Source organism: Ammodytes marinus, assembly GCF_949987685.1.
Source record: "Ammodytes marinus genome assembly, chromosome: 11".
In the NCBI taxonomy this organism is placed as follows: domain Eukaryota; kingdom Metazoa; phylum Chordata; class Actinopteri; order Uranoscopiformes; family Ammodytidae; genus Ammodytes; species Ammodytes marinus.
The window spans coordinates 19,952,047-19,966,219 of NC_137215.1; the positions used below are offsets into that span (position 1 = coordinate 19,952,047).

At 41.5% G+C, this 14,173-nt stretch overlaps 1 protein-coding gene across 5 annotated transcripts in view; it reads right to left on the reverse strand.

The window, feature by feature from the left end:
- The window catches only part of macrod2 (mono-ADP ribosylhydrolase 2), a 425,756-nt gene that overhangs the window by 13,143 nt on the left and 398,440 nt on the right, over nucleotides 1-14,173 (reverse strand). For 3 of the 5 annotated variants that reach the window (XM_080036750.1, XM_080036748.1, XM_080036747.1), the window contains exons 10-15: nucleotides 12,341-12,379; nucleotides 10,501-10,554; nucleotides 5,448-5,486; nucleotides 4,961-5,005; nucleotides 3,530-3,676; nucleotides 2,704-2,766 (exon numbers count right to left, since the gene is read on the reverse strand). In XM_080036750.1, coding sequence (XP_079892876.1) covers nucleotides 2,704-2,766; nucleotides 3,530-3,676; nucleotides 4,961-5,005; nucleotides 5,448-5,486; nucleotides 10,501-10,554; nucleotides 12,341-12,379 — 387 coding nt within the window. The remainder of the gene's footprint in view (nucleotides 1-2,703; nucleotides 2,767-3,529; nucleotides 3,677-4,960; nucleotides 5,006-5,447; nucleotides 5,487-10,500; nucleotides 10,555-12,340; nucleotides 12,380-14,173) is intronic. The other 2 variants (XM_080036751.1, XM_080036749.1) reach the window with 1 other exon arrangement.

Here is a 14,173-nt window from a genome sequence, read left to right on the forward strand (position 1 = left end):
ATGATATTCTAGAGAGCTAAATAAAACCCCGGGGATATAATAGTTGTTATATATTGTTTTGATCTGATGGCTTTTTGTCTATAATATATTGCTTTAAACTGAAGACATTTGTAGAACTAAGAAAAAAACAGACCTTATTTCTAAAATTCCACTACATATGGACGGACCAGCAATGTAGCAGCTGGTATAGTTTAATACAAAATGTCAGCAGATTTCATGTGCAGAATCCCTACATAATTATCTAAATGAAGACAATATGTGTAGACCGAATACATGATTACATAAACAAGGTGTGATGACGATGAGAGAGAAATGTATAACAGACAAAGATGTTTTCTTTAGCTTTGTATAATTTAGTGTGACTGAGCTGGGACCGAAATGCTTAGCTGTGATACACACTTCCATACGTGCAATATTGAGCAAGGTGTGAACAGCAGGGCGCCGTCAGACATGGCTGCCAACTGGGAGCACGCGCTTAAATATGTGTGGATGCAAAGGATAGCATTTGAGAACGCTATAACAACACGTATAGCACATCCTGCAAAATGTAGCGTTTGCTAAAACGAGTGAAGGAACAAACGTTCAAATGACGAGAAGGTATCAAGCTGGTGTGTTTTAAATTAGAGCTACAGGAGCAGTAAAGCTGGTTTGATGTTTGGCCTATGAATCAATGCACACAGACAGAGCAATTAACCTAACAACAAATTAAAAAGCATTACACTAACAGCCTGTACTGTAGTGACAAAGAGAGAAGACTGTTACAGATGGCAAATGTATTCTTTCTAAATTGATTTTTCCCTGAGTGTATCAGATTTTAGTTTCTTTTTTTATGGCAACTGCCAAAATGAGTTGGCTCACTTCTAAAACGGAAATGTCTGAGGTGAGAAGCTCAACCTTGACACCCAAGGGGAGAATATGGCAGCATAACAAAGATCTGTTATTGCATAATGTAGGTGTATCATCGTGGAGAATTTCAGCTCAGTCGATGTAAAATACATGTCCATTTAATTGTCAGGATTTGCTCAAATGTGTACATTTGGTTCATAAACGTTCTAAAACAAAGCCACAGAGCTCAACAATTTTTCCATCTAAGCCTGTAATCGGGATAATCTCCTCTCCATCTTGTTTCTGTCTTAACAGAATATCATACATGCAGCACGGTATAACAGAAGATAACAAACTCTTTGTTTTGTTTTGCACAAATAATTAATGCAAAATCCATTATAACAGCAACAGTGTTAATTAATCTCTAATTACTGCTTGATTGTAAATATTAAAAAAGGGCAAAGACATCAACAAAGAAGGTAGTAACACACACACACACACACACACACACACACACACACACACACACACACACACACACACACACACACACACACACACACACACACACACACACACACACACACACACAATGTTGGTGTATTCACAATCACATGTACAGTATGTGCGTAACAACCCCGTCATTACGAGTAATTTTATTATTAGTTTAAATGAGGCTGATTTAACCTCTATGGCCATGAACAGGTAAGCCTGATTACAGTTATTATTTTTAATAAAAGGGTATCGGCTTGGGAATCACTTGGTCTTTTCAAGTGAAAAGCTGCAGTACGCATGGCTTAGCCGGGCTGAGTTGGCTCACATGAGATTCAATATCCGCAAGAGTTTGGGTCGGGCACTTTCTGTCTATGGCCGCTGTTCCTCTGTGCAGAATGCAATCTTCCTGCTATCAGGAATGACACCACTGTTTACTGCCTGACAGTGCCACTACACAGCTCACAAACCCAGGACAGTGACAGTCAGACACTGGCGGGCTCGGCCAGCAAGAGACAATCAACAGGCTTGTGAGTGAAGCTTTTTTTCAGTGATGGGAAGCCCTTAGTGTTTTGTTGGACGTATTCCACTGGCTTTTTTTCAGAGAGGATTGAGAGAGCTATCTCGGATGGATCCATTTGGAATGTTCACTCTCTAGCCCTAAATTAATTGAATGTCAGTCAAATAGAAAAAAGTAAAATGGAGGCGAGAGAGTGACCCAGCTGGCCCTTTGCGTAGGTGCAGTGCTGCTGAGAGAGGGGTGGCTGGGGTTCACCGATCAAACCCTCCACGTCTCCAGAGGGTTAGAGAAATTGTGATTATGCAGAAAGAGTAAAAGTCTGATCCAAGACAAATATGAATCATCATTTTGAATGTGTGATCCTCTGCCAGTTTGATTTGAATACAGTGCAACTGTTTAAAAGTATAAACAGCTACGAACAGTTGTGACATAAGATATTCAACAAGCTGATACGTGAGTGCTACATTGGTAATTCACACAACTGGTAAAGTCAGCCAGTCAAAATCGTCCGTAAAAATGAGCAATACCCATTTCATCTAGCCATGATAGTCCGTCTTAAGTTTTGAATCGGCATCTCCACAATGGCTTCCAGAGATGTGTTCTACCATGTCGTGATACATGGGCGATACAATAGACTAGCTGACACTGATTCCAGGGGAAAACTACTTTGACAAAAAGCAGACAACATAAAACAATGCTGACCATACTAATTCAATACACAAGTATACAAATACACCAGACCGGAGGAGAAAAACACATTGACAGAAAGTCCGTCGGTCAGACGTACAATCAAGTCAAATCAAATCAAATCATATCTAATCTAATCTAAGAATATCAGATTTATTTCTAAGAATATCAGATCTTACCTTCCATTTCCACGGTGGACTTTGCCGTGTCGTCTGTCTTTGCAGCAGGCGGCTCTTCCTCTGCTGGGGAAAAAATTAAGCAAAGCCGTTGTTGTTTGTGACAGTACACACACTCACATGACACCAATGTTTTCTGCTGACAAGTGATCGCACCCACGTGTCTCCGAAAAAACAGACGCATAGCTTTCATGTCTTCAAACCATTCAGCCTTGTTTGTGTGTGTGTGTGTGTGTGTGTGTGTGCGTGTGTGTGTGTGTGTGTGTGTGTGTGTGTGTGTGTGTGTCTGTGTGTGTGTACATGTTAGTATGGACAGGCTGTGGTCTGTGAGGCCTCCAGCAAAGGAATAATCTAGCCTATGTCTAATCTTTAATACCGCACACGATCGGAGTCGCAATTCCTACTGATTTGGTTATGCTTATTTATTTATTTTTGCTGAGAGATACATTTGCATTGATTCAAACACCTACACGGAAGGAAATAAAGGACACTCTAGTGCGGGACATCCATAGTGTGCACTGCCATCTGCCAGCCATGTCATTTCAGACTGCTGGTAAACCAAAAATGTATGAAATATTCATTTCCATTTTTCTTATGCTGTCATTATGTCAGCCATCATCATGGGTTCCAGGTATTGAATGACTTACTCAAAGCTGTCGGCCACAGTTCCCCGTGGATATTTTGCTCCACACGTTTATAAAATAGAATTACTATTAGGAAATTAAGACTCTCACCTGAACCTTGTTCTATTTGGTGCTTGTGTTTGTGATTGAAAGTCCTGCCACCCCAATTAAAAAAAGAACCATGTACCCCAGCCCCGTGCACACACCTTTGTCTTCCTCTTTTTCTTTATCGCTGCTGTTGCCTTTCGCCTCATCTTTCTCTTTCTCCATCCCTATGTCTTCATCTTTGTCTTGCTCTTCTTTTTCATCGCCATCCTTTTCTTCATTTGGCTCCTCCCCTGCTAAATTTTCATCTGGAGGAACACAAGCATTAAGATAAGAAGTTTTGAACTAAAAAGAATGCCAAAGGAAGTCAATTAAAAACCTGCAGGACAAGGCAGACAACAAGCCAATAGTTCATTATTGCCGACACACATTTCACAATAACAGGTTGTTATTTTTCCAGTTGAAAAGGCACGGAGAAAAAGAGAAAGAAAAATGTCAAAATCAACAAGGAACAACAAACAAAACAAAAATATATGTTTCTGCAGAAAAAGTGCTCGCTTTAGGCTGTATGAATTAGTTTGAATGTACATGTCTAACATACATGTTTTACTACATACATGTTTTACTATATACTTCTACATGTGTTTCAAGCAGTTCAGGATGTAAAGCTTGTCGAAGTGAGATGGCTCACATTTTCAAGGGGCTGGTTTCTAATACCTTAAATGAAGGTCCTAGTCCCAGGGATAACACATGTCTATTATTATTGGTTTGAAACAAAATGTGCATAAAAAGAAGTAATACAAAGCAAAATTAGAAGCATCAGCTCGTGTTAAATAAACACTGTTATATTAAACAGAGTAAAGACCACATAATTAAACATCATATTGATCTGTGGTCGCACTTGACACCCCCCCCCCCCCCCCCTCCCGCACCACCCCCCCACACACACACACTCTTAGCTCGTACCTATCTGTTTGTGTCTCGCAATAACACGTCTCGGTGTTGAAAGGCATCCCAGAGCTGAATTTGCTATAACTCTCACATGGAATAACTACAGAATTCATGTTCAGAGAGGCCCTATCTGTCAAATCTTTGTCAACTGGATTGGATTTGAATAAAACAAAAACAAGGGAGGCGAAGAGCTGCTCTATGCCAGTATGCAAATGCAGAATCTTAATTATATACCAGCAGCTCAGAGGATATTCACAGAGAGAGAAATGGTTCTGGCTCAAAGTTAATGGTAGCACCTATGTAACACGTGCAAGTGCACGCACGCACGCACACACACACACACACACACACTTCACTTACGGCTCTCACTGTCAGCAAAACAAAATTGGTCCATCCTGCTTTTGCACAGATGCATTTATTGCTTTGTGCACTATATATTCTGTAGCTAACAAGGCTAATCAGGTTAGATCCTTAATTAAATCTGAGCTGAATTGAAGACCAGAGAAATGAGGTGCACATCGGTCAGATTAATGTGCGCTTCTTCCTTCACACAGAGTAGTGGTAATGTGCACACTCCCAATAACACACAAGCACACCCCTGTCCATATACTGCAGCCTTGGCTTGTATGCTGTTTCTATACCTAGGTTTTGACTCTCCATCTCCACGTCTTCAGTTCCCGCAGCATCTAGAAACAGAGAAAAAAGAAAGAGACGAAACACATTTGAGTTCAGTGTTAGTGCCTGCAGTTGAATTGACTTTAGCTTTGGATAGCACCTCAAACTGCCTTTTTCATTCCATGCCTTTGTACAGCTTTGTCTTTGTACTGCACTATGAGAGCAATGGAACCACAAAGACATGCATAAATTAAGTCACAAGAAAACGAAGAGGAAAAGAATGTCACTTCTAAAGCTATACATAATTGAGTGATTTCTTTGTTCCCAGCGTGTCTTTGATAAGGGAATTTTTTCTTCTTCTTTTTGTTAGAGTGGTGGTGGCACACAGGATGGGAAAGACTGAGCAGAAGCAAACAAAAAAATCAATTTTCTGATGACAAATGACATCTAGAAGCACCGGTAGAGCCGAAGGGGGCTCGGAACACGTGCTAATGGTCCGTAGAGCTACATTACCATCGTCACCCTCCTCTTCATCACCTGCTTCCGCTTTACCTGAGAAAGGGACGGAAAGACATCATCAGCCTAACACATGCATGAGTGGGAATAATGCCGGTCGTTCATTTTGAAAAGAAAAAAGCTACCAGTGATACTAATGATCATAAATGGTTCATCTCAAGGCAAGTGATTCATCTTGTCGGAGCTTGTGTTTCACCAGCCTCGCTTTGACAATGTGCTTTTGCATCGAGGGTTTTTATAATGTCCACGTTCCAGGTTATTGGGAAGGAGACCTACTACTGCACTTCCTAATAACATTTGAACAACTCCTTACTTTGTTTGAAATGTTCAGAACAGTTCATTTGTTAGCTATTATTTGACATGAGACAGCTTTGAGATTCCGATGTTGAAAAGCTGGCTTACAAACGTCATTGATACACTATTATCTTTGTTACAATGAAAGGCATCTCAGATATATAGCAGAAGGTATCTTACTTATTGAACCAGACCAATAGCGACTGCAGCAATGCTTATGGCTCAGTCAGGTTGTAATTATGGGCACAGCAGTGTTTTGAGCAACATGTTATTTTTAGCATACTAATACAGTGCAGTATAAAGACAATGATATTACTATCAAGCTGATGTTTAACAAACAAGAATATAAAGTGTATTGACCATGTTCACCTTCATAGGGAAGTTGTTTGTTATAATGCTAACAATTTTGCAGGTATGGCATGGCATAGTTGATATTGCAATGATGTCATGAAATTATTTAAATTAGTTTTTTTGTTTTTATATCAGTAGTATCATCCTTTCAGAAAGGTCCAATTAAAAATTGTATAAGGAGGCCTTCTGCTTATTTCATGTATTACTAGAGACTGACAGCCATGGACAGTAAACACAGACTAATAACATCCTCAATCACAGCATACATCCGACATATAATTACTTTTTTTACTGTGATACACCACAGCAACAGTTTTGCGCACACAGCGTAGATTTTAGTAGTGACATAAAGCCACTTTATCTTATCTTTGCATATGAGTTTCCCCCACCCCCCATTCCCTCTTTTTTGCGCACACACACACACACACACACACACACACACACACACACACACACACACACACACACACACACACACACACACACACACACACACACACACACACACACACACACACACACACACACACACACACACACACGACATTTGGGACAAATTGAGTAAATGAAAGCCATGACACCAATAAGAGAACATGCTCTACAATGGCTATTGTGCAGCTTCCATAATTGCTTTTTTAACAAGCTGTAGAGAGAGACCATTTTTTCATATCTATGCAATTTTGCCCTGCACTCAGAACAATAAAAATGCCAGCCTCCATTAAATGGGGAAAAGGCCAGCTGTACCAGTGCTGCGTGTTTGTCTCGAGTGCCTCTGTCCATCATGAAGAATGCTGGTGACACACAGTAGATGGCAATCCTTTCTATTAATCATGAGTGGCATTCTGAGATGGAGCCACAGACAGTGGGGCTGAAAAGAATACTTCATTGGGGAAAAGCAGTTTAAGATGAATGCCTCGCTTGGCATGAGGTCACCCTAAGCCTTTATTGTGCATTTAAATGTTATGCATGACTGTTGCATCTGTCTAAAGCGATCTCAAACAACAACATATCATATACGACAAAAGGCCGAATGTAATTTCCGCCCAGTTATTTGATCATTTGTGTTTGACTTATTGAATGGAACAGTATTCAATTTCTGATAAAGGATGCTGTGTGAGGCAGATTGTAGATACAACACACATACACACACAAACAATACATTCTTTGTAGGGGAAAAGGGATTTATAATGTCTCTAAGTTAAGGTCAATTAGAACACTGTTCTTCCTCAAAGTAAAAAAAACACCCTGCCACTCATGTGCTCTAGACAGCAGGTGGCAGCATTGTCACAGCTGTTCTACCCAATACTCACTGTATTAAACAGTCCTGATCCGGCATACTTCACAGAGACGTCCACATCTCAAGACCTTTAGCGTGAATATTTCTATGAATTCCACTTTCAGGGTTACAGAGGCTAAAAGCCAATCTCTGGCTCTTGCCTGCACTTGTGTTGAATGAGCACCAGCTCACACACTTGTATATGATTTATTTATGCCAACAACAAATTCAGGAGGGGGGTACCGTATCACAGGGACATAAACTATTTAGATGCTGATATGCAACCTTGCCTGTGCGTCCTACTTGCATGACCACTAAGTAAACATCAAGTGCAAAAACTATTTCCTCAAAGTAAGAGCAGTATCTCAGCAGTATTCAGGAATGAATAGAATTCTGAAACCTCCACACAAACACTCTAACACCTTAGCTACGCTCTATCTCCTCCCCCATCCTCATCTCCTTATATGGCTTCCATTTAAAGCCAACTGGAGCACAGGAAACAGGGCTCTGAGATGACCAACATGCTTCCATAGAGAGACCTCTAAATGTGAAGTGTGTGTGAGCAAGCAAAGTGCATGTGTGTTGGCGAGTGATGCTTGACGGGGTGCCACAGTGTAGAAGATGGCATCCCACGGAGAGGCTTACTGTCTGTCCACACACAGTGTTATTAATCTGCATGTCCATCCACGCTGGGTGCCATCTCCCCACCATCTCGTCTTTGGGTCTCTATCCCAGAGAACTCAGGCATGCCGGGGCAAATAGACCCAGCCAGACATTGATTTCTGGCTCAGTGTTCACATTTTGCTGTGCCCTGTGACATCCACTAATACCAATCTGATATCAAATAATACAGGCTGGCTGCTTGCCAAGTCAGGTGTGCTCTAAAGAGGCTCTACTCCACCAAGGACCTCTATGCCAGAGTCCTCCCTCTGTGCCTCACCCAGCCTTTCCCCCACTGTCTCCTCTTCTCTTTTCTCTAGATCTGCCCGCAGCAGCTGCACACTGTGCCTCTGTTTCATGTGGATTACATCACATCATGGCACAAACATACAATCGTACTGTGCGCTGCATACACAGACAGACAGTTAATCGGTGACCGTTTCTTTAGCAAACAAACTTCCGGTGTATTTGTAGTTGTTAGGGGATTGCGTGTTGGCTTCTTTCAAAGAAGAGAAACACTGCTTATCAATTCTGAACAAATCCCCTGTTGCGTTGGTCTTCAAGTGAGTGTTGTTAGAACTTAATATATAAAGCACTTATATAAATAGCACATTTAGTAGACATTTATGAGACATCAACAAATCTATAAATAGTGAAGTAACATTTAAAACACAATTTGAGAAGAATTTGTGTTGTCTGATGTTCAAAGGAAGATATAGATCCTGCTGTGTTGTCTTAATGGTTAGTTGTACCACATGGTTATAGATATGTTTTTCTTTCATAATTTTCTTTTAACAGTGGGTGTTAATGTGTGTGCACTCTGTACAGCCTTCCTTCCTTCAGTCACCAGAGGCTGAAGAAGAAGCATTTTGCTGGAACATTGACAAAAACAACTGTAAATGTAGCAGTATAGCTGTGTGTGAGTGTGAGTGTGTGTGGGACGGAGCAGCCCTATAATTACCCTCCGTCCACTAACCAGTGTATTTATCACATGGGGGGAAAACAGTGGAGAAAGCCTTAATGTTTTCTCCTCATCCGTGCTTGCTGTGGCTAAAAGCCCTCATGTCTGACCCCATGGACGGCTGGAGAGTGAATCCCCTCAGGAGTGCCATGGATCACGCTGAGGCATATTGACAGACACACTCCAACAACTCTGCCGCAGAGTGTAATTTATTCTAAAAAAGTGCTCCACATATTGACTGTACCCAATAGGTGACCTGCTTTGCTGGCTCTATAGACAGGATGGTGAAATATAGGGTGTTTTTCCCCCCTGAAAGAAGATCTTACATGGTATGTACGGAGATGGCATGACACTCTCAAGCATCTTATAATGTCATGCCTCACATAGCTGACAGCCTGTTTTTTTTTCTTTTTTTCAGTTTGCATTTCCTCGGCTCTGTGCTATCTTGACATCTGAGTTTTTCTCATGATTAATCCATCCTATGTGCTACGTCGAGCCAGACCTAACCTTTCTTTGCAGTCGAGGTATTGCAACACAAAAAAAAATCATTTCATTCCCCTTCCCTGAGAGAGGTTGTCTCAAGGACTGAGTGTTCCCATGCTACAACGCTGTGCCAAGGCCTTTTGTGAATGGATTAGTTACTATTAAGCTGCTGGGCCTGATAAATTAGGATTTATAAAGATTATTACAAAATACTTATGCCCTGCTAATGCTGGTGATTGAATTTGTGAATCATATTGAATTACTGCATGTGGATTAATGAAAGGTACATTGAATAGGCGGTGACGAGAATGACTTATTGTGCTTTGTTTCACAGCGCAGACCGTATTATTGACGCCCTTGAAGTGTCTGCGCTATCTAGTCCAGCCTCTCACAATCAGCGGGAGGAACCGTTTCCCCAAAGACAACAACCATGTCTGCTATCTTCAAAAATTCCCTCGCAACCTTAAGGCTTGAAGACAAATGGATGGTGTACGATTTTAATTGCCTACTAACACCCTCCAGTGTAAGAATCTAATTATCTTTGGTCCATCGTATCGGAGAAGCCTATAACCGTTTCAATATTACACATCCAAAGGGGCTGAAACTGCAGAATAGCCAGATAATGGCTTCTTAAACAAGTTTGCCTCTAAGAAAACATTCATTTTATTTTTTTTAAAGAAAAAGGCCAAGCTTCATCTTGTATTCATTTCCCCAAAGAGGAACTTGGCACCAAAGAGCACAAGACTACTGAACTGCTGTAGAAAACACACTCCATTACTTCATAAACACAAACCTATATTTTTTTAACAAACAGATATCAATGCACAATGTTTCCTCTACCAGTGATGTTAATTGTCCATAACCTGCAGCCATTATTAATACTACTAGAATGTACAACGAGACACAAACACACACAGACAGACAGACAGACAGACAGACAGACAGACAGACAGACAGACAGACAGACAGACAGACAGACAGACAGACAGACAGACAGACAGACACACAAATACAAACGGGCATACCGCTGTTGCTGTCTTCGCTTTCTTCCTTGGATTTCGTAGATGGTGTTGTGTTATCTGCAAATAAACACAAATAAATGGTGATTTATGGACCTGGCGGTGACACATTGTTATCCCCCCCAACACCTTCTAGATACGAGGGGCGTGACGTCTTGTCAATTTGTCAGCTATTACTGGAGAGATGGTGTGAGTAAAGAGACGACTTTTGGCAAGCCCGGCCCATCGTAGCAGTGATTACTCTAGCTTGGCCGTTCGGTCTCGGCTGACCACGCTACAGGAGCCTGTGGGGAGAACTCAATGGACCTAACACTGTTTTGTTTTATACCTGCCTGACAAAAAAAAAATAAAAATGCCTCCGGTGGGAGAGCAGGGAAAGAATGTGAGGCTTTGAGACCAACTCCAGAGCACAGACTGGGACAAAAGCACCATTCCATATGAGAGAGAATGGCAGTCATTCGAACCTTTGAATAGGCTCCAGGCTGCACTGATTCAAACTCTGGTTGATGGAGCAGAATAAAAGGCCAGCCCTTGGCACCGTTGCACAGGCCCATCAAACGAGGGCCAAACTGGACCAGGGCGGGGCTGTGGCATGATGATACAACAGAGCTGGGAATTATCAGGGGTTATTTCAGTGTGGGCTGAATAGGTTGTGTTATTATAAAGTACGCAGTGTAAAATAGCTGGCGAGGAACGCATACAGAAAACAACGTAGCCGCTCAGGCAATAACAATCAGGGCAAAAAGCACCTCAAATGCAGTTCCCTCCTCGGCTTTATGATTTAGCCATTACGTGCACATTGTTTCGCTCTGGAATATCGCATTTTTACAATGCACTTATAAAACAGTACTTTTATGTTCAACCCAAAATGGAATCTCATTGAAAACACAGATGCGTGTAATTGGCAAATCATGGGGGTGACTTTGGGGTGGAAAAACATTTTGATAGCACCCCGGGTTCTACATCTAAAGTAATGTGAACACTTCCTTTTGACAGACAGTAAAACTAACACTGTGCTCCGCTCAGTTGGTTGCACTTGTACTTCGTCTTTGAAGGACACACTGCAGTTAGAACCTGGAAAGCCACATGCTCTGAACCCCTATGTACTCATAAAGAAACCTTGCTGTCAGGTGCTTTCTGAGACCTGATGCTCCTCGGAGAAAACCGCCACAGGCAGTACATTCCATCAAACATTTCATAAAAATGACATTTTTTTTGTCTCTCAAGGAGAAAAAGAAAAGTACCCGCTGTTTAAATCAATTGGATCTATTGTTCCATCCTATTTCAAACACCATACACACTTCTGTGGAGGCTTTTTATTTTTCCGTGCCGTGCCACTGCTTATTCAGGACATCAGTGCACTGACAAATGTCAATAGTTTACCCTGATAAGCAGTATCTGGGAGTTTCAGGCCATGTGCCAAGATGGTGCCTGTGATAAAAGCATAATGCGCTGACAGTTGTGTTTGTGCCGTCGCCTGCCGCATGCCGCAGAGGGATGTTGCTTGGCTTGTTTCTTTGTGACTAGCTTTAGGTCTGAACACATTGTGTGCCTGCAAACCCGGATAAAGAGAATGGTTGTTGGGAATATAAGCTCTGTGGATGTAAGCTCTTGTAATGTAATGTACCTGACATGATTTATTTTTAACTGTCATGTGTGTGTCAGCAGGCCCGGGATTCAACTTATCATCAAATTGAATAAACAGTCATTTCTTAATCTTGCTGCATTAAACCTATAGCAAATAACTGTCACCTAGTCGAAACTAGGCCTTTCACTCAAGGCTCTGTGTGCTTTAATGGAGGTGTTAAGGTGGAAAAAGGCGACCATGAAATATTCTGTCACTCACCTCTCTTCTGCTGCTCCTCTGTAACCTCCGTGTCATTATCTGGCGGATGAGGAAAACGACAGTGTGTCAAAGCCATGCTATTTTATAATGTACGACATGCAGCAAGTCATCACAACTTGTCTAGTTGATTATAATGTCAGAGCACAGTTACCCAGATGCCTACTATCGCCTATACTACTATCCCTGTGAATCATTCAACCAGTGAAACCTCTGCAATGATTCCTCCTATATGATTGGAAAATAGGATCTTTTGGTACAAGAAATAAAAAACCTATCCCGATCACACACATCCAAAAGGCCTGCTGTTGAAACTCTTCCACCTCCAAACTTCCACACCAGCTGTCATTCTCTGAAATCTTACCAACAACCCTTCACAGCCTCTCTCAATTCCCCCACCAGACGGCCTTGGATCTAGTGAGTTATTACACCAAATTACTGTGTATATGAGTGTGTGTTCAAGGAGGGGGGGGAAGCACATTCATGAGACATTCTTTTTCAATTAAAGCTATACTAGTAGGCTCAGCATATCAGATACAAAACCTCCCTTTTCCTGAAACTGCAAGGACTGAAGGCTGGGGTGGCCAAATGCACCTTAAATAGAAAAGGTGCACACACACATACACACACACACACACACACACACACACACACGCTTTCAGATGATTCCGAGTTTACACACAGACGGGTTGTGACAAATTAAAGGGAAAAACGGAACAAATGAGTGGAGAAATATAACGAATGCACATGCTTCCACACAGCTGCACTGCATGGTGCAATTAAGAAATGAACACCCAATCCTGCCCTGTGGTATGGTATGAAAAAGTAGAGCAGGCCAAGTTGATTCTAATATTTGTATCAATGTGGCAAGAGGAGAAGATCAATAGAAACATTGAAATCTGCATTTAGAGCAACAGGATAGACGGCAGTAGGACGCTGTAGTTAACCGTGCACACTTGATGACCGTGAGGCTTTTACATTAGTGCGGTATGTAAGAACAGAAGAGCAACCTTTAACACTCAGGTGAGTTGGAATAATCAAGCAAGACGTGATCAGAACAGTCCGTTGACAATTACATAGAGATGGAGTTTATAGTGGGGTTGCATTTCTTAAGATATTCACACTGCAATACAGACGTTCATCAAAACTCCAAATGAGGGAATATATTTTGGAAACATGGCGTTCATCCCTCCAGTAGAGTTTCAGAGACTTGTATCAATGGCACCTTTAATTCGTCACCTGTCTTATACATGTGTGTGTGTGTGCGCGCATTGCTGTGCACAAGTCTGAGCAATAATTGCGCTGTGGATAATAAGCGAAAGCAAGCGTTAGCATTTTGATGAAAGGCTGTTGTCATCTGTTCTGTAGAGCTCCCTGTGGATCCAACGACAGCCTTTTCTTTTTGTATAACACTGAATCTAAGGGTACAGTGCATTAATCTAAGCCTGCTTGGGGAAAACAAAGAAAGGCCCGCTGATACGGTATAACAATGGTGCAGGAATGGAAACATGGGGTGTCTCAGCTACTGCCACGTGCTATAACATTATTAACACTGTTCAACGATGCTGTCAACCCAGGGAATTCATTTGACTCAGTTTAGAATAACAACATTATTTATTTTCCTTTTTTTCCCTCTGGGTGAATACAACACAATTGCATTGTTACACTCACACTCAAGGGGTTCTGACTAGATGGCTTGTCTCATCTTTGAATTAACATTTTTATTTTTTATGATGAAACGGCTATCAACTGTTCAGCAGTCTGACATATTGGTAAAATATGCTCATTCACTTTCTTTCAGGGGCTTGGATGAGAGGATCAATGTCACTCTTATTT